The sequence below is a fragment of the Halichoeres trimaculatus genome, unplaced genomic scaffold, assembly GCF_033239565.1.
Source record: "Halichoeres trimaculatus isolate MK-OKI-2021-1 unplaced genomic scaffold, fHalTri1.1 fHalTri1_scaffold_1, whole genome shotgun sequence".
NCBI lineage: Eukaryota > Metazoa > Chordata > Actinopteri > Labriformes > Labridae > Halichoeres > Halichoeres trimaculatus.
The window spans coordinates 23,456,515-23,477,183 of NW_027437179.1; the positions used below are offsets into that span (position 1 = coordinate 23,456,515).

General features: G+C 39.8%; 1 protein-coding gene across 3 annotated transcripts; it reads right to left on the bottom strand.

The window, feature by feature from the left end:
- Positions 1 to 499: 499 nt before the first annotated feature.
- fgd5b (FYVE, RhoGEF and PH domain containing 5b) lies at positions 500 to 19,555 on the bottom strand. 3 transcript variants are annotated; one of them, XM_074664810.1, is made up of 21 exons: positions 19,345 to 19,555; positions 16,028 to 18,443; positions 11,080 to 11,233; positions 10,697 to 10,755; positions 10,572 to 10,602; positions 10,043 to 10,194; positions 9,737 to 9,893; positions 8,306 to 8,393; positions 8,158 to 8,208; positions 7,687 to 7,745; positions 5,634 to 5,705; positions 5,318 to 5,386; positions 3,637 to 3,720; positions 3,193 to 3,272; positions 2,917 to 3,016; positions 2,600 to 2,737; positions 2,377 to 2,479; positions 2,072 to 2,208; positions 1,785 to 1,910; positions 1,475 to 1,629; positions 500 to 1,217 (listed from the first exon to the last, which is right to left on the bottom strand). In XM_074664810.1, exons 1-21 carry the CDS (start codon positions 19,352 to 19,354, stop codon positions 1,181 to 1,183), a joined length of 4,278 nt encoding a protein of 1,425 aa, XP_074520911.1. In that variant the 5' UTR covers positions 19,355 to 19,555; the 3' UTR covers positions 500 to 1,180. The 3 variants fall into 3 exon arrangements, with proteins under 3 accessions (XP_074520911.1, XP_074520981.1, XP_074520844.1); XM_074664880.1 differs by having other exon boundaries at positions 1,812 to 1,910; positions 8,306 to 8,396; XM_074664743.1 differs by having other exon boundaries at positions 8,306 to 8,396.
- Between the last annotated feature and the right edge of the window lie 1,114 nt (positions 19,556 to 20,669).

Genomic DNA, 20,669 nt, shown 5'->3' on the forward strand with positions numbered 1-20,669 from the left:
CTCCCAAGAAGCATCGAGTGTGATCTGAACCACACAGCAGGCTTGGCGTTTCATGGGGACGGACCACACATGGACCACATCAAAAGAGATAAGATGTGCTACTTCACGGGGTGTTCAGCTTAATTGCTAACTGTTTGTCAGCATACAGGCTAATATTTCCGTCTCTGTGTATTTACAGAGCATCATTAGGAAGGACACAGTGGCAAAAGTCAATGACAGCCATTCAAGCCTTAAACTGTAGCCCTCTAGAGGACAAAAACAGAGTACAAAGAAAACACAGGGATAACATTTATTCTTACAACATCTTTTCTTGATTTTAATTTATTTGTTAGACATTTCAATATAACTACAACAAGTACAGTACAAAGTTTAATCCAGGGCCAACTTGTGCATATCTGGATGTTGAGCCTTAGAACAAAAAAAAAAGTATGTTTCTGTTTAAGATATTTAAACTAAAATGAAACAATAGAGGGATATTTCTCCCAATAAAAAAAGCACGCAAAGTAATATGGTTAAGTACTGTTACTTAAGTTTTTGGCCTCTGAGATTAAGGTAAACATATTTTAATAGGTTCATTTCTCTATATATAAGTTTTAAGAAAGCAATCTTTTTACTGGTTGAACAGTCTTTCATAATACAGTACATAGCAATCTGCAGACACCTTTATACATTTTATATCACTTTTTCTTTGATGCAGGCTGTGATTTGAAAAAATGAGTCATAGAAATGCGTTTAATTTAATGAAAGAACATATGTAGATATAAAGACAAATCAAATATATTCATTAAGATTTAATTTGTTCTGGAAAACAACAGCTAGTGGGTTATTTTTGCAAAAAGTATTCCTTCATTTTCCCAAAAGTCTCACTGTTGTTCCTGAGGAATGTCTGATCAGCTTCTGAGAGGAAATACAGGTCACATCATGTAATGTTTCACACTTGCAGGTATCTGGGCCAATGCCTGTCGAGGCTCCCAGCTTCACGCCTGCTGCAGCAGCAGGCAGGGGACACAGGAGGGCATCAAAGTAGGTAATCATGTCCCCTCTCAAAGAACATCATGTCGCCTTTTATTCAGTCCAGCCAAACAAGTTGCAGCTTGCAGACATTATTCACTTATCTTTTCTTTTGGTTTCACAGTCGGTCTGTAGCAGAGGAAAGGCAACTTCAGCAGAACAGTCGATCCTATAAAACTGTGGCTTCCTCCATGGCATTTACCCATCTGTGTGAGGAGTTACATTTTTACAGTTAGTGATATACAGGATGACCCAAAGCTGTGCAAAAAGGGTCAATTTAGTCTACACACTGAACAATATCACTTTGCATGCCTGTAAGTAAGAGGGATAGCAACATTACAGACTGGGGTCAGTTTGAAGCCTGCTACCGAAACTGAAAATGTGTAGTCCATTAATCATTACATATTCTTTTTATAAATCCTCAAACATTTTAACAACACTTATTGATGCCAATATGTTTTACCTCCGGGCTGTGTAGTTATCAGATGCTTTAAAAGTGTAATATAAAGTCTTTTTGTGGTAAAGCTGGAAGATGTTGGCCTCCTCCTCCCCTTCTTGTCTGTCAGGAAGCTTCACAGTGAATCCCAGCAGAGGTAAACTCTCTGATGCTACTTTTTCCTGCAGGCAGAGAAGAAGATCCTAAGACACAGAGATGTAACCGTGGGCATGTCTGTGCTTTTATTTGTAGAAAAATGATAGCTTTAGAACACTTTAGTATCAGTGTGAAAGAAAATGTGTTTTCAGGTTAAAGGGGAGAGCATGTTTCCCCTCACCTCTTGGCCTCTGTAGGTGTAAAGCACCTTGTCTTTCAGGAGGAACCACAGTTTCTTCCAGCTTCTCTTGCTCTTCTTGCTGCACTGCAGACTGCCACTGATGGAGCCTTCCTCTGACACTGTCACCTGTAGAGCACGAGGGAGGAGGAAGCTAATGAAATTACACAGCAAAACACAGCAATCATACACATCAGAGACTTTCCCGCAGACCGCTCAGTGCATCCAACACAGGCCTCACTGTGGTGTGGGTATGAAGTGTAAGGCACACATGGGAGGGTGTCTTGTACCTGGGTGAAGGAGGCATTGCCTTTGCGATGTCTCCAGATGTTAGGAGGATGAATGTTTTGGAACACAGCAGAAAGAGGACGGCTGGAGCGGTTTGGACGAGGGCTGCCCTTTCCTGACAGTGTGGACAAATCATCCCCTGTGGGAATACACAATTTGGCCACTGCAGGGGACAAGACTGACAAAAAACTGTAACATTCTAACTAACAAAACAGCATGACAGTTTAACTAAAAATTCATACACAAAATGTAAAATCCAAAAGTTTAAATGAATGAATGTGTAATGATGTTTGCAGAGCTTCCCCACCTCTCTTCTTTAGCTCATTGTAGCAATAATCACAAACTTTGGCCATACGGTTGTTCATGTATTTCAGTGGGTATCTGTTTTTGGAGCAGCTCCGACAAACAATCTGTGTAAAACAACACAAACTTGTCTCAAAAAGATAGCAAAACAGAGAGAGAATTTATGCTAATAAAGACATTGGTAGACTGTTGAATTCCACTGAACTATTGATTTGTTTATGACTCACTCTTCCGCAGCTGTAGCAGTGGTGTCTGCGCAGAGTGAGGCTGAAATCTGAGGTGCAGTTCATGCACATCATCACCTGTGAGACTGGAACAAGTGTGGGGGCTTTTTCACCAAGAAACAGGCGCAGACCATCTCTCGTCTGGAAAAAACATCAATGAAAAGATTAGAAAAAGAAAACTTTCAAACTGTACAAATGCACTATAAATCTAGATTAAATGAAATTATACTGACAGGAAATAACTTTAAATTAAACACTTTGGTTCATTGACACAAGTGAACTTAATCTAATAAGAAAGAACGATATTATTGCTGGTCCACCTCTCCTAAGCCCACATTGTTGAATGCTGTAGATCCCCTGGCATGTTCAGCCACAGAGCGGCTCAGAGTGTAAAACCAGTCCTCCCTTTCAATGAAGGAGCTGCAAATTAACACAAATCACAATGCTATTAAAACTATAATCTTATTAAGCAATACAAGAATCATTAACACCATATAAGCAAAATATCCTTGCAGAAAGCATTTCAGGTTCAAAAAGTATTGAACTTTAGATATCATTATCAGATATCATCTCTTATTCCAAGCAATATCATCTACCTTGCAGACAGAGTGATGGAGATGTCTGCTCCCTCAATCCTCAGGGCGTTTTGTACATTCTCTATAACAGGTTTACTGATCTGAGAAGTTGGTAAAATGAAAACAAGTTTAAGACAGACAGAGAGAGAGAGGAGAGTGAAGAGCATTAAAGTACCAGTCAGAGAGTAAGTGTCATTTATTTTTAGTGTGTGTCTTTTAATCAATTCCCTGTTGGCTGCAAACAGGTAAAAAGTTATTCAAAAGTTCCTGAATGGGGCGCCAGCATGGCTCAGTGGTCAGGTTTCAAGTTTCACACCTCATGTACAGTGACTGTAGCACTTGGAGTGGATGACCTGAGTGTTGGTCCATGCTGTGTGTAATTCATCGCTCTCTCTTCCTAGGTTTATAACTGGTACACTATCCTTTCTCTGCATAAAGCAGTGGATGAGCACATGAAAGACTAACCTTCAGTCCAGTGAGATGCAGAGTATTCTTCAGCCTGTATTTGCCATCCTGCTGAGGGTATGTGTACAGCAGCACATCATTCATCTGACAACAGATATAGACAATGTTAACTTCATAAAAGTGGTACTCCAGTACTGTTAACAAAATAAACATTAAAACACAAATACAACATAAGGTAAAATTATTTTTTTTTAACGGACAGCTTCACAACTTCACATTCAGACATGTTTCCCAACTGTGCAGCACGTCTCCAGCAGATGTCACTCTAACACTGAACAAATCCGCGTCTTAATAGAGTTAATTTTTTTTAATATCCACTGGTTAACGTAGACTTAGAACATCAAGCACATTTAAATTTAATTTGCTTTCATTTAATTTTTTTGTTTAATTTGTTCATCATTTTTTTCATATCAAGAAAAATTTTACCAAACAACACTTCCTACAAAGAGCAAGTCTGGGCTGGAACTTATTGTCATATTATTTAAAGAGACATGACGTGAGTCTACTGTGAGCATAACTTTTGGAAACACTTAAAAAGCAACGGTGGCCATGAACATATAGACAGACCAATTTAGAAAACAGAGAGACAAGTACGGTAATATTGTTTAAGGTTAAAATGTTATTTTTTATATATCTATATAAATTAAGTTGATATAGATATATATATAATGAAGTTTCTCAAAGACTCAAAGGCAGGCACCAACAAAAGCCCATTTGTGACATCAGAAGCCTGAAAGATGCGGATGAACCTTCAGCATAGGGACACTGAGTATGAACTCTTTAATAATGTATCATATAGTAAGAGTATCATGACCAAGAGAGAAGATGGATGTTATCTTATAAGGATTTGTTTCTTTTCTCATTTATCTGATGCTAACAAACGATCATTTCCAGGAAGTATTTGTGTATTTCTGAAGCATGTTTCAGCATATCTCAAAATTTATGGTCATACATAAATGAAACACCTTAGTAAATAAACATTAAAGTTGATATAAAAACGCATTATTACCCAGTGTAATGTTCTCTACAGTATGCCATTTTACATCCTGTCCCTGTATGGTTTGATTATACAGCTTTAATAAAACGTGATCACTTGTAAACTGTCTGGATTGAATTTCTGCTGTGATGATTACCAACATTCCTCCAGAAGAGACATTTACAAGCTTTTTTTAGTGTCAGCCTAGACCATAAGTCTTAATAGATTCACTACAGGAAAAAAAACACCACTTTTTGATAATACTGGATTGGATCTAAACTTCCAACATTTGTGGACTGAAACATTTCTAAACAATATCTGTATTCAGATTAGAAAGTAAACTGTTCAGTCCTGCTTTTACCATGAATTAAGTTTCAAACTAATATTTAGCAATTAGAGTAAGAATCCTTGGAGCTCTCAGGTGAACCGGGATACTTCAGTACATAAGAAGTTGAGGTTGACCTTCCCTCTGCTGTCAGCAGAGCCGGCTCAGGAAGTCAGCATTCAGAAACATCCTGTCAGGAAACTGTGCTCTTAATAGCTCAGTCTGGACACAGAAAAAGACCAGACAAAAAAATGCCCGAATGCTAACTGTATTTATAAGATTAAGGAAGTGTGTTGTGATGTAGGTATAGGTACAGGTATGTATGGAAACCAACTGCAAATGTGTGTATATAAATAATATCGGCAGAAAATAGTTCTTACCAAAAACAAGTGACGGGGCTGTCGGCTCTTCCTGCTAACTTTCATCAGGGTGCCTTCTTTCACAAAGACCTAATGTGAAAAAATGTAAGAAAAGGTCACATTAAACGGACAGGATAATAGCAATAATAATGTAATATAAATGATACAAAACATGACAGAAATCTGCCATCTTCCATGTTAAAATTAGAAGAACATAAGTTGGCTGACTGGGGAAACTTGGCTGAGTGATCGTAAAGGGCAGCACAGGGGTGGTGCAGGGCAGACAGGGAGGGTTGTACGCATTAAAACAGAAACAATGCTGTTATCAGAGTCATACCCTGCCAGGCTGCAGCAGGTCCCGCTGGCCAAGCACACTGTACTCAATGTTGACTAGACGCAACAAGTTCTCCTGAGAGACAGACAGAAAAGAAAAACACAAGAAGAGTTAATTTGACATCCAAGTGATAGAGAATATAAAAGTGCAGCTCCTGTCATTTTCTGATGATACTTGACAATTACAGTCTCAACCATATTCAAGGACAGAAGCTGCTAAGTTAGTCTGCAATCATGTTAATAATTAAAATGCTTGTTTATTTTAGTATAAGTCTCATCTTCCCTGAGTGTCAGAAAGCAAAAAAGTCAAGGTAAAATAAGCTAAATTGTTTTAAGCAAACAGTAATTAATTTGCATCAGATGTCAAGCCAACACCAGCTTAAAGATGCTATGAGGTGGATCTGTTGTAACTGCACTCCTCGCCACCTTGTGGCACAGAGTCTTTGCACACTGTCACAAATTACTTTTAGGGAGGCATGTATTTGTTTTGGAATTAGATGGAGATCGGATCAAAACAAATTTTCTTGATCAAGACACACTTTTTACTGGATACAATGCCCCGAAGTAAGGGACTTATCAGTTTCGTAGCGATATGATTTGAAACGTGACACCAAGCAAACAGCAGCCAGCTATATGTTAGGGTCATCGCCAGCCTGGTGCTCTGACGTAACTGTAGGCTTACGTGACAACAAGTAAATACTGTCAGTTTGTAAGTACTTTAGTAGCCGTTTATATTTACCGCAGCTGGCTGCGTGGTGCATAATGTGTAACATTAGTAAACCCTGGTTAGCAATGTCCTGCCAGTCATCTACCAAGCAGAGCTAACGTAACCTCACTCTTCATTTGAGTGATGGACTCTAGTTTGAACAGACCACTGCAGAATAACTGCTGCATGTAGGTTGGAATGAACACAAACAGATTAGTCCCTGTGTTATAGAGTAATAAAGTCTGAGCTATAGGCTAATTAGCCTTTAGCTCAGGCTGTATCACTCTCCTGTTTAGTTTCCTTCTGCTCTTTTGTCCTTTTTCTGTCTAACAGTTAGGCTCCTGTCTACCTTCACTACAAGATTAATCACAGAAACAGTTTTCAGCAGAGAAAAAACACAGATCTGTGGGTTTTATCTCTTCTCACTACTAAACTTCGTCAGCTGGCATGGTGTTGTCATAAAGACATGAATAAAGTCATAGAGACATGCCGTAAATCAATCTGGTCCTGCTCGACCCAAACTGGAAACTAAGAAGTAACATAATAGAATAACCTGTAACCAGCAGTATTGGTGGTGATAATCTCATTTTAGTGTGGCTTACAACCAGGCACATATCTAGAAGGGAGACTTTTTCAAGATCACTTTCAAACTCCTCACTCACTCTTTAGAGTAGTGTGGTGCTTGGGCCTACCTGTGATTGGTGCTTCAATTTTGATAAATAGTTATTTAATCATGAATCAGTATCGGTAGTAAATGAATGATGAATGATCCCTGGAGCATTCAACTGCTGTGCCATTTAACCGCAGGCTTGATGGGGCTTAAGAGGAAAGATCTGTGTGTAGATATGTCAAAGGGTCATCCTCTTGAAACCAGTCATATTTTTTTTCTGAAAACTTTTCAAGAATTTACATCATTTCCCTGAGCTAAGGTCGCTTTATACAGAGTCTTTAGCTGCTTTTCAGTGACACAGTTTGGTCTCCTGAAACACAGTCTTCTGTGAAGAGTGGGATTGTTATTTCTGATTTAATGTCAGAAAAATAAAAAAATTTCACCGTATTTATTTGTGGTAGGTTTGCTCTCAATTTTTTTCTTCTGCTGACCCTTAGTTAAATCTGTACTGACAAAAGTGATTCTGCATTTTCTCAAGAAGTATTTGATAATTTTGTTTAAGATCCAAACCTTAGTCATTAAAACACAGTAGATGTATATGGATTTGTTTTCATGCTTATTAATTAATAGCAAACTAAGAGGAGTTTTAAGATGGTAAACATGTTTTTAAAATACTAAGTTTATTTAAATGTTGTTGTTTTTTTATGTCAATAAGAACACATGCCAACACATGACACTTACCCCGTGCTTTAGGCTGTCATTTGCTTGATCTGCTATATCAGACACAACCACCACAGCAGCTGAGGAAAAAGGGAAAACACAATATGAACACATCCAGAATGAGTATTCAGAGCTGTTGGGATGTTTCTTTGTTTTATTTTGAGTGAAGGTCATAAGAACATAAAACTCATGAGTCAGGAGGCTGGCCTGGTACACAGCCTCAGAAAGAAACGGCTCCCTCGTGGAAGATAAGAAAGAGTTTTGCGGTGACTTGCCTTCTCATGAATTACACATTACAGCCGTCACATAAGAAGTGCTGAAATGACTGCTTGGTGGGTTACCACTGCAAACAAAAAGCTCTAAATTGGCTCTCTCCAGGCCATTTCTCCATGCCAAATGAGTGAAAATAAATTCTGAGTAAACACAGATCCACAAACACAGGCCAGTACAGCTCCCCTGTGAGTGAGCAGCCTCTGCTGTTTGTTTCATTACCCTGTGTGTCTTCATATTCCTGGGAATCAGGGGAAAGGTTGTTCAGGTAATCTGTAAGAGCAGGAAGTAAAGAAATGTTGAAAAAGAATGCAACGATGATCAGTGAAACATCTTTTTGTTCAGAAAGTTACCACAACACAAGACTCACCAGTGAGGAGCATGCGGTACTGAGCGACGCGCACAATGACCTGCAGGAGCTGTTGTTTCAGTGAGACTTTCTCTCCGGCTGGACTCTGCTGCTGATGTGAATGAAACAAATAAAACACCTTGAAGTGTATCACAACCGAGCTCTATGGAAAGATCTACTGTAGACATCCACATGAACTTGGTCAGGCTGTGAGAAGAAAAGGTGATCTCCGTGAAGGTGTATAAACAGTTCAACCCAATCCAAAATATATTTACAAAAGATCTTCAGTATTCTTATTATTGATTAAGTTTATTGGAATTATTCTGATCATGAAACTCAAAACAATTACAAGTTAGTAAAATAAACGAGTGTACATCACTGATGTTAAAACACAGGGTTTTTGATTTTAACAGTGATGCTTTTAAATCAGAGGGAGAAAACTACCCAGCACTGCAAAGACTTTCTGCCAACTCCTCTCCTCTGTGATCCATAAAGTGAAGGGAAAATTTGAAAAGTCTTGTGTCCACCTCCCTGTTGAATTGTCAAGCATACAGTTTTATATGTTTCATACTTTAAATTTATCATCTTAATAGCTGCTTTGGCTGACTGGATTAGAAAAGCCGCCTAGTGTCTGTTCATTTAATTGAGGCTAATTATAACGCCTCAATAAAAGTGCATTGTTGTGGAGTTCAGGAAGCAGTGGGGCATGCAACCACCATAAATTTTAAGATTCCCCTGTTTTTAAGTAGACGTTGGCATTTAATCGTTGCTCTGAGTGGCTCATAACAAACATGTTTGTTTCTAAATCTGAACATAAGGTCTATATTTTTCCTTTGGGTGTCATGACAGAAAACACTAACACATTTTGGCTTTAAATTGAATTACGGCTTTAATTTTAAAAGTCTGCTTGCTTTACTTTAACATTGAAGGGGTATTTTGCTATCAACAACCAAGTGTAGTCCATGCACTTTATCTATGTCACTGCACCAGCACACTGGACCTTTCTCATAAGATTTAATGAACAGAGATAAGTGAAGCTTGTGGTTAGAATTAGATACCTGGATATATCAAGTTTTTCCTGATTGTTTTGATTAAAACTTCTTTACCACCTAGACATTAGAGGTATTTAAGATATTCTATAGTAAAATATCAGGCAAAGATAACTCCAGACATTTAAGGAAAGAGGGGAAAAGACAGCTTATGAAGTCAACTGTTCTATAAAATAACTAAATTAAAACCTAACTACCATTTGAAAGTACATTCAATCAGGTAATTCACATCAGTATTCACTGTACTTCTGGGCAAACCAAAGGGCAAGCCGTTTTCAGAAAGGTCTATTTATACCCCATGTGGAGGATTATGTGGATACATAGATTGAGGTCTTAGTTGAGGATTTTAATGTTTGGCATTGTTGGTTCTGCATTCAGAGTGAAAAAACATTGTTGGTCTCACCTCAAACTGGTGAACTATGGCTGCAAAGGCAGGTGAGGTCCTACAACTGTCCTCCAGCAGACTCATGCTCCTGTCGTAGTGGCCGATGTAAGTCGTAAAAACTAAGAACTCTGCTTTCCTGGACAAGATGATATCTGCTATCCTCTGGCTCTCCTCCCTGAGTGATGAAAAACAGTCCTCAGGTTACATTTAACACTCTATTAGATCTATTAATGTACGCTCAGAAGAGGAACTGGTGTGGAGGGTCGTTCATTTTTAAATGACTGCATGTCGCATTGACAGTACGAGACAGTTGTAGCGCCTCACCAGTGCCGTATTCGGTTCTCCAGCTCATTGAGGATTCTGCGGTGAAGGGTGTAAACATCAGGCAGCTCGTTGAGAATCTCTCGAAGCCTCTCCTCATCCAAAACTGGATCTCCCTCATCTCCTACTGCTGCTCCCACTGCTTCCCGAAAGTCCTGGAAGACAGGTGAGGGTGATGTGAGTTATGATCGAAATCAGCAAAATGTTCTCTTTAATCTGCATTTCTCATGCTGTATTCCTTCTTTTTAAGAATACTTTTTAGGCTTTTCCAGACTACATGAGAGGATAAAGCAGTGAATATGGTAGGGAATAAAAGAGAGCATGGTAGTGACAGGCAGTAAAGGGCCAAGGATCAGAAGAACCAGGGACCTTCAAGGACTTAGCCACTGCACACTGCATTCAAATAAAAAAAATCGTCTCCAATTCAAAAAAATTGCAGGGCTTAACCTTTGATTCTTTTATAAATCAGGTAACATGAGAATAATTTAGCAATGTTGAATTTGAAATAGGGCTAGAGCAGATTGATGCTTACCTCTTGCAGAAGCTTGAGGGCTTTCACATGTCTGTGAACAGAGAATAAATGACACATTTTAACTGGTGGAAAACCTGGTTACTTTAGATGCTTGATAGATATATTTTCATTTTCATGAAACTTACAATCTCTCCGTATCCACCAGCTCCTTCGCGATATAAAAGGCTCTGGATCGCCCATCAGGCTGTGAACAATCATATTATTTACTTGTTATAAGCCCAGAGTTATAGAGAAGAAAGGCATTGGGGCACCAGCACAACAAATTTCACTATCTGTCCTTTTCCCTCCATGCAGCACTGAGCTCTGAGTAATGAGGATAGCCTTGTAGCAGCTCATTATCCTCTATTAACCCCCCATTAACTGCCTGTGAGGATTGCAAGGTCAATATCAGTGCTTTCCAGGATTTAAAAAAAAAAAACCCCAGCTCACTTTGATTTTGTTGAGTTGGGTAACTCAAATTGTATTGCCCTAAGAGGCATAAAGAAATCCCCTTTAAAGGAGAGCTAACCTGTCTGTCATAATTGCTGTCTGCACCTCCCTCTTCCTCCTCAGAGGTGTGTCCTTGGTCTTCCTCGCCAGCTGTTTCTTCACGGACATCACCCATTGATGCAGTCTGTGGAGGAACCGCCACTAAACACACATTGTAGGCTTCTGTGTAGGCGCTGCAGAGAAAGAAGAGCAACCACACGTTGAAAAGGTTATCACCAGACACAGACACATAAACATACAATGTGATGTTGTGATTACCTTGATGCATTTATTGAAAACAAAGATGCTCATTTTAACCTTTCTGTGCATAGTGGTCACTGCAGCAGACAGCTATTCAAAACTGCTTTGTCTTCTTAGCAAAAAAAAGTTCTTTCAATATTCTCAAAAAATTACAGACATGCATCAGAGGGTTAAAAGCTTATCAGCTATAAAATATAAAAAGTTAAAGTCTGTGAAAATGTGTTTTCAAAGCACTAAAAGAGCCTAAAAGCACAATACAATTCATTTTCAGGCGCACGGAGTCTCTCGAGTGGACATGTCGGCAACCTTGTGAAAAAATCAAATATTTGACAAAAAAAAAAAAAAAGAATAAATGGTTTTACAATACGAGCCATGGCCTGTGCTCAAGCATTTATTCATGAAAGAATAAATCAAACAGTTTGATTCAACAAACCCAGCCATCTTAATAACCCTTTTTATTATCTATGTTGAAATATATCTACATTCAATATTTTTAGTGTTAGAAGCAGCTGCAAACGGATGAAGCACTGCAGATATAGAGAAACCAATAAACTTTAAATCCTCAAAGGCCTTTGGCGACAACTGTACCTAACTAGGGATGCATGTCGGTATTTTATGTGACTAGATTTTCTTCTGCAGAGAGCCCAAATGAATATGCTAATGACTGCAGCTCAGTGGGGGGTGTAATCTATGCAAATAAAAACACATCTTTGAGTTACAGTAGTGCTGCAATCGTCCTCTGTGTGACCAAACTCCTTGCCAATGTTGCTGCCATGTTTCACTCCAAGCACGAGTGGATCTAACCCCACTGAGATGTAAATTAGCTTGGTATGAACAGCATATGTGAGCAGTTCAGGTCTCTGCACCAAACACATTAAAGCTGCATGGTCCATTACTGCTGAAGGGATCAAACTTCAGATAAGATATCAGAGGGTACTTCAACCACACAGTACATGTGCAGAATTATATTAGGAGTTTATATCACACCGACACAAACTGCCACCGTCACTTCTCCTGACATGTTGTATGAAGGCTAGAGGGGAAATCTGTGGAGACAAATTACAGAAGGAAATAAGAAAGAGTCGTTTTCTTTTCGCCTTGGGAGGGAGGCAGTGATGGGGCAAGGATGCCAACAATCTCCAAACTCTGATCTGCTAATATTGTCCCTTCAGGCTGCTGTAAAACTTACAACCTCAACCGATGACTGTGCTGTCCAACTGAATATTGGTGGCTGTGATTACATACTCTGCTGTACATGCTGGAAGCTCAAAGTGTGGATAATAATCATGCTGTCTTTTTTTCCAGCAGGCAGAGAAAGTCCAGGTTCTTACTCAAAGCAAATCAATTTTTCAGTGATCTTTGAGATGGAAACCACTGAACATGTTTTAAACTTTTGTGCAGATTGGTGTTTAGAATATATAGACCAGGGCTGTGGTTTCTTGGTACGGAGTCCGAGTAATGAAAAAATATTACATCAACAACAAAAGCAGGACTTTCTTCAGGGATCCACCTGCTCACAGAAACTTTGTTTCGTCTAACTGGATTAAAAACACTGATTTCTGATAATGCTTGACCGTAAGTGGTCAAACCCTATCACAAAAGTGAATACTTCTTAGTAACAGGAAGTGTGGTGATTTGTGGAGTTTTGGGCAGTTCACTCTCACACACTGGCTTTCTCCTGCACCTTCCCATCACCCTCATCAGTGAAACGCATTTAGGCTCTGTGGAGAGAGGAATCAGGAGGTATACCTGCTTCAACTGTGGCACATCGGCTGGCTCGCCAATGCTTACGAAATATTTGCAAGTTTTTAGTTTACTTGTGATAATTTTTCATCTGACTGCCACTCTCCTTTCTTTCCTCCACGAGCCTCCAGCACCACTGCCCAAGCTCTGCCACGCAGCCACGATATCACTCTCTGGACACTCACCTGCCTCCACCTTGACACTCACGCCTCACTGCCACACCCACTATGATCTTTTCCTCTCCTTGGACTCTGGATCTCCCACCTTCACCCTCTACACACTCACTTCAACTGCTTCCTCCGACTCTAAGTTGCTTTGGGGTCTAAGTTTAAACAACTGGTTTTAAAAACCATAACAAGGAAGCATGCGATCACACACTATCACTAGGCAGGCGCATTTCACCTTAGCCTGTTGACACTGTGGCATCTTTTTACATTAGGCTTTACACTTCCTGCTAACTCTATCTGGTTTCCTAATTGCATAACTGTGGACCCACTGTTCATTATGCCTAGATAACATTATATTCACAAATAATACAGCAGAGGGGGACATGCCATAGAGCCTACAGTCAGCGCTGAGATCAGAATGGTGACAAAGACACACTTGATAGGAAAAATTGATTAAACTCAGGTCTATGCTCTTCAGAATTCCTCAATGCCGGTAAGCTAATTCATTTTTACTTGGCAGAACTAAAACAGCTTAAAGGAAGATAAACACAGCAGCTCAACAGTTGGTAGGTTTCCCCGCTTGTTTCATCAATAACTCTGACTGCATCTTGCAACAGGTGCAAGTTTGATTCCTTATTTACCCACTTCAAAAGTTAACAATTAAATAATAATTCCTATTTGTACCAAATATCTACTCACCACACATTTACACATTTATAATACCATAGAATAAGTCTGCTCAGATATTTTTTTAATTCGTTTTGGTTTACAAAGTTAGAGAAGCCAAAGGGTGCGACAACATTTTTCTAAATCTCATCCTAAAATTAAAGGAAGAACGTTAAACGATCATGATATTGGATCAGTATTGGTATTGGCTGATACCAAAGCCCAGGTATCGGTTGAAGTATTTGGGGTTTAAAAAATTATATTAGAGCATACTTTGGATGCAGCTCAACAAAACTTCATCAGACTAGCAATAAAAAACTGAAACTAGTTTTTGTCAGGAAACCCCAAGATTAACAAAAAATAGTAAATGTCATACAATTTATAATTGTTAAAAATGATTTTAGTGTTAATGGCGTAATTGTTTCATAGTGCTTTGTATTGTCATTTCAAATGTATGTATTTCAGATACATGCTTCTGTTATTTTAATGCCTATTTGAGACAAATTTGACATTTAGATAACATGCCCAAACCCCTAATGCTCCAAATAATTGTTTTGCTTTCATGCACATATGCAAGGTGTTTTACCCTGACTGATACATTCCTTTTGCAAAACAAAAATCGCTCACCATATCACCAAAAGTTGTGTTTTAGAGGCTTGGCAGAATATTTTATTGCGCACATGATGACCACAAAGGTGGGAGAGGTTGCTGCAGAGTACAACTGCTGACTACAAAACATACCAATATTGTATCTTTGCCTGTTGTTCTGGTCTGCTTAGAGAAGAGCAATGACTCCACAATGCTCTGACTATTAATCATCCAGAGAGGCCTGCATGATATGGGCACAGCCAGCAGAAATGTAGGGGGGATGGGTTAATGTTAGCACACTGTGGCTGATCATACCAACAAATAACACCACAGCTGGAACACTGGGGGTCCATCTTCAGCATCACCACAAGAGCCTGTTTTTGCTCTCTAAAAACGATTCAAAAATTAATCCAGTTGTCCCTACTTAGATTTGAAATAAATAAAAAAAAATCTTATCACCACTGTCACCACAAATGCTCCATTCTCTGCCGCCCAACATGCCCAAACAACACACAGGCAGGATGCTGCAGAGGCACAGCTGACTCCATGTCCTCCATGTCTGCTGTGATGGCAGCATTAAGGGACTCCACATAATAAATAGTTATAAATCCTTCCCCCAATGGCATTGTTAAACTCTCACAGTGTCCGAGCAGCAATAAAAAAGACTTGTGCTCAGTGTAAAAACGGGCAAAGATCACTAATACTGTGTCCAGCAGCGTCACTCCACACATGCATATTCTGAAAGCAAGCAGAGGTCAGCTACATAGCTCTACGGATGTGAATATGTGCTGGTCAGTCCATCACTTCAGTTCACACTGTATCGCAACAGTTTTCAAACAGAGTATAATTTAGTTTCATGGATTTGTGGTCTATAGTGACAGATTCCGCAGGAATAAGGGGTTTATTTCTTGATTTTTAGATTTATGTCTTCACATCCAAGAGCACAGGGCTTCTGACCTCACTACACTACTTTTGGAAGAGGCTGTCAGATGTAGGAATTAATTGCTTTTGGTTTCAGTCTCAGTATTTTGTGACTGTGCTTTCGTTTTGTGAGGTGAGATGAGCTGTGAAAAGTATAAATTATAGGGAAACTCAGTGGACAATAAGAACAGTCATCTAGATTATAGATGATTGGAGTTTGTGATCAGCCTTTTGTTTCTTTTTTAGGTCTTAAAACAAAATACTACACACCATACTACAGGAAGGGTGGCAGTAAAATGTACAGTTCATTCCAAAGTGTCAAACCCAATGAATGTCACGACTGATGATCAAACTATTTAATTCCTAACGGCACAGGTCAAGACTTTGATTATACCTCCACTTTTTCTCTAGCACCATCACCATGACCACCACAATATGTCCACTGTCTCTGTAAATGACCTAGTTCCTGCCAGACTCAAGATATTCCACCTGTCTGAAATTAACCTTGTGTTGATAATACCGGAGCTAACACTGGCAGGCAAACACACTGAGGAAACTCAGGAGAGTATGCAGAGTATATACTTTAGGATTCACATCAGCATCTTGTCACACGGCTGTGGACTCTTGGTCTTGTTTACATACCTTTCTGTCTCCTGTTCTGATGGCTGAGTTTTACTCTTAAAGCCAGGCAGGCTGCTCATGTCCACATATCCATCAGTCTCATTGGCAGCAGACAGCACTCGACTGGGACGATCAAAGAAGTCTGTAAAGGGAGCCTGTCGGACAGGCCTCCACTGTGGCACCTGCAGGTTTTCATAATCTGAGCTGATGGCAGGAACATTCTCGTAGTCTGAGGTATCCGTGTTGGGAAAGGAGATGGAGCGAGGCTTGGTCAGGGGAAGAGAAGTTGAAGGCACACGGGAGCGGTCCTCGAAGGACTCCATCCGAATAACGCTGCGATTCAGGAAGGCCACAGAGTTCCCTTTTCTTTTGTTGTCCTTGTAGAACAAAAAGGTGGAAGCCGGCTCTGATGAGAAATGGGATTTACCAGCAGAGCGTGAGATCAGCTGTGGGGAGCTACTCGTGCTGCATCTATCAAGATCTCGCAGTCTGCTGTGTGTGAGATGGCTGGACTCCACAGAGGCTTTAAAACTGGATGGACTGACATCCACCACAGGCTTGCTCTCTGTTTTTCGCCTGAATTTGAGCATCAGAAAGCGCTTAATGGAAGATTTCTTTTTCCTGTTTTTCTCTGATGAGTCTCCTTCCATGAACAGTGAGGGGGAACTCTTTGTGATGGGCCTCTTGGTGATGTAGGCCAGCTCAAATGGTGGGGGGATGTCCACTACGGATGTTGGAGTGGACAGACCACTGGAGGACAGAGGTGAGCAACGTGAGAAGCTTCCAGATGAACATATAGCACCTCCTTGTCTCGAGGATCCTTCTCTATAGCTGTGTACACCTGAAGCTGTGTCCGGACCCTCCATGGAGATGGAGCGTGGGTACAGGGACAAATAATGGGGTTTGTTGTGGGTCTTATGCAGAATAGAGCTCAACACCGGGCTGCTGCTCATTGCAGGTTGACCAAATCCAGGTATGTAGGGCTTATGAAGGAACTGCACTCCCACCTCGGACACATTATTATTAATGTGGTGTGAAAGTGAGCTGGAGCGTGACCCTGTTGTCCTCATATCAAAAGGAAAAACATTTTCACCCTCTGAACTGTGCCCTGGCTCCTCATAGACATGGTCATCGCTTATGTCCTGATCTGTGTCAGAGGTGTCATCCAGAAATGGGGCTATGTGACCATCCAGGTCTTCCTCATCACCAAAGACATCCGAATCATTTGGGGACAGGAGCTGGCTGTCTGAGAGAGATGATGTCAAGGAGCATTCAGTGTTTGTTGGAACTGAAATGGAAACCAGCCTGAACCTTGGCTGACAGTCAAAACCATTCAGCAAAATCTCAGATGCCTGAGCCACTGGCTCTCTACGTTCAAGAGTCCTTCTTCTCTGACATGGTATTACGATGTTTTCATTCATGTTCAGGCCTCTGGACCCATTTTTACTGAGCTCCACATAATCCTCAGTGGAAGTACAATCCATTTTTCTGTTTTCTGCTCTTTGCTCACATTTATCAGCTGATTCTAAGCTGCTACCTCCAGGGAGAAGTTTCCTCTCAGGTTGTTCATGAGCTTTGCTGTTCCTGGGTAAAATCTCTCTGTTTATTTTATCATTTGAACAAACATGATGCAGCTCATGAGTTAAATCATCCTGATCAGAAACATGTCTCTTACTTGAATTGCCGTCTGGTCTGATACTTTTAAGTGGAGTAATGTCGTCTGAGAGGGATTCAGTCAAATCATCTGCTGTACACTCAGCTGTTTCAGCCCCATTCTTTTGGACTTTTTCCTGCCCCTCTTTCACATGGTGCTCTTCAGCAGGACATCCTCCTGCCTCCTCATCAATGCTGTTAACAGAAATGTCTCCCATTGAAACTCCATCTGTGTTAGCCAGGGCCTCACCTGCATCTAAACCTTCAGCATCCATGTCCTCTGTCAAATCTGTGTCAGCCATCTCCACCACGTCCTCCGAGTCAGCTGTGAGTCCTGTATCACTGACCCAAAGTGTCTCCAGGGAGTCCACTTCCTCTGTCACAGCACTGTCAGTCAACCTCCAGTCCTCGTCCATTTTTTGAAACGCATCATCTTCTTCTTCCCTTTTTACCTCTGTTGTCTCGTCCTGAAACGATACGTTCTCTAAACCTATCTGTGGATGTATGATGTAGGTACTGAATTGTTTTTCTGACGGTAATCTGTTTGTACCGGCATTGTTGAAAACAATCTCTGTCTCCTGTTCCTCTTCAGCGTCATCATGTGTATGAAGCAAGCTGCCGTTGACACTTTTTTCCTGGTTACCATTGAGCTCTGGTGTGACTTTGGGTTTTGGGGCAATGGAGGGTTTGGGACCCCTGGCTGCAGACATGGGAGGGGAGGGCCAGTTCGGGCTGGTGTGACAAACAAACCTTGGCTTTGGAGCAACAGAAGGCTTGGCGTAGTCTGAGGGAACAACAGGAAAAGGAAACTGTAAGATTATGTGCTTTAAAATAGCTTACAGGTCAATTGTATTGTGTCCCTGTGACCTAAAGCTGTGAGAAGATTCTAGATACTGGCATGCGGTCACAGTTTGGCCATTTTCTTCCCTCAGAGTGAACAGTATTAAATAAAACAAAGAAATCTGTTACACCAATGACATGTCTTTTTGCACACAGAGCGCTAGCTAAACTTATAAAGTTACTTGCTATGTTCTATAACAACAATTTTTATGACTTCTGGTTTCTTGTACATCCGTTGAGAGAGAATACAAAAAATCTAAGGGATTTCCCTGACTCACTTCCTGCAGTGAGAGAAGCCCTTTTAATCTGCCTGTACTGCTTTGAGAATCACACTTATAATGCAGCAAAACCACTTGTAACTCAAGCAAAGACTACACTCCCACTGCTTCACTAAAAATAATACAATACACTCAAGATATAGTAATGAGAGATACTATTTATCTCCATCAAGTGAAAAAAAAGATTAATTCATCACAAAACACAGTTTTTATTGTTTCTCAGAAAATAGATGGGCTTCAAGGAGCAAAGATTCGTCAAAAAGAGCACCAGTGATGCAACATTGCTTTTAATCACCATATTCTATTAAAACAAGTCTTCAGTGAAGAACTTCAAAGTAAAACACTGTTTTCTGCGCTGGAGAAAAAGAACGAACTAAAGCGCAGACAACTTGTTTCTACAGCTTAATTCTCATCCATAAGAAAAGAGTCAAATATAATAACACATGACAAAAACTGCCGATTAATTTCCACTCTCTCAATTTTCTCTAACCATGAAAGAATAATTCACACCGAAAAGCAACCAGCTTTTGCCAACCCCTCATCACATTTTCAAAGGTACAATCTTACCTGTGTTCATTTTTGCGAGGAGACCTCCTCCCACATCTTGCCCGCGAAAGCAGCGTCGACACACGGATTAATTTTTTTTTTTTAAATAGAAAAAGCGATGAAAAACTCAATTAAACTGTGCAAACAGAGCGTAAGTGATCTAATCTAGCTGGACACAGCCTTGTATCGCTTCCTTTGAGAGAGGCGTTGCTCAGCTGATCGTTTGAGCGTCCAGGAGTGCGCGCAGGACGCGACTGGAAACCTAATGGAGAGAGAAAGCGCGAGCTGCATTACAGCACAGCCCAGGATCCCAGACAGCTACAGGTCCACATGCGCGTCCAAAATGATACCTGTAGCTTTTCAATGCTTTAAAGGCTTAATTAATGGCTAAAAGTAAAAAAGTCACCCCTTAATAAAGTAAAAGGTTTAAAGAAAAGGCGCACGATGGGGTTGATAACGTTTGAAGCTGCTTGTTTGAACATCTTTTGGTGGGAAAGAAAATAATCTGGGTTTTTTTTTTTCATAATGAATCTGTTTTCAGAGTTAAAGGATAAAGACGATTGGTTGGACCACTGATTCTTTAAGGACTGTTAATGAGCCTTTAATAACTCCTTTGTTTTTGTTTTGTTTTTTAACTTTTCCCAGTGACGATAAAAGTTAGTCTAATTCTTTAAGATAATTATTTATCATTACTGACTGAGGTCAACAAGACGATAAAAGACTCATTTATTTATTTATTTATTTATTTATTTATTTATTTATTTATTTATTTATTTATTTCAATAAGGCTCTTTGGAACTTATTGATTAACTAAAACTTTTAATCTAACTGCATTTTGTCTGATAGACAATTGACCTCTGTTCACAGTTGATGATTTATGACATATCAATGACATTGCAATAATTTTCACTGCTTTCAAAAGAACACGTTTACTTCACTAATTTCCTTCTTAAATTTCAAAAGACATTTATTTTTCGTTTTATTTGATTGAAATTTATTTAACAAGGAAAGCCTCATTGAGATTAACTATCTCTTTTACATGAGTGCCCTGGCCAAGACAGCAGTAAGTCTTTTTTTTTAGGTCAATATCCAAATTCCAACTGTATCTTTGAATCGTTATCACATAAAAATATACATTTTTAGTGTTTCTGGATTATTTTCTGTTATGTTCACGAAAAGCATAGAACTTATAAACCTCTGTAAAATATGATATCTTTTATTGATAAACCAGACTTGTTTCCTGTAACACTGACTGACAATCTGATTGGTACACAACATGTTTTTTTCTTTCTCTCTACATAACAGGAAACTGCTCTCCCTGTTTCCTGCTCAACCCAACTTCACAT

Excerpts from the sequence above, each read along its gene's own strand:
- fgd5b (XM_074664743.1), bottom strand. Across the intron at positions 9,894-10,042 it reads GAGAACCGAATACGGCACTG|GGAGGAGAGCCAGAGGATAG; the intron begins GTGAGGCGCTAC and ends TTCATCACTCAG. Across the intron at positions 5,706-7,686 it reads ATGACAGCCTAAAGCACGGG|GAGAACTTGTTGCGTCTAGT; the intron begins GTAAGTGTCATG and ends TCTGTCTCTCAG.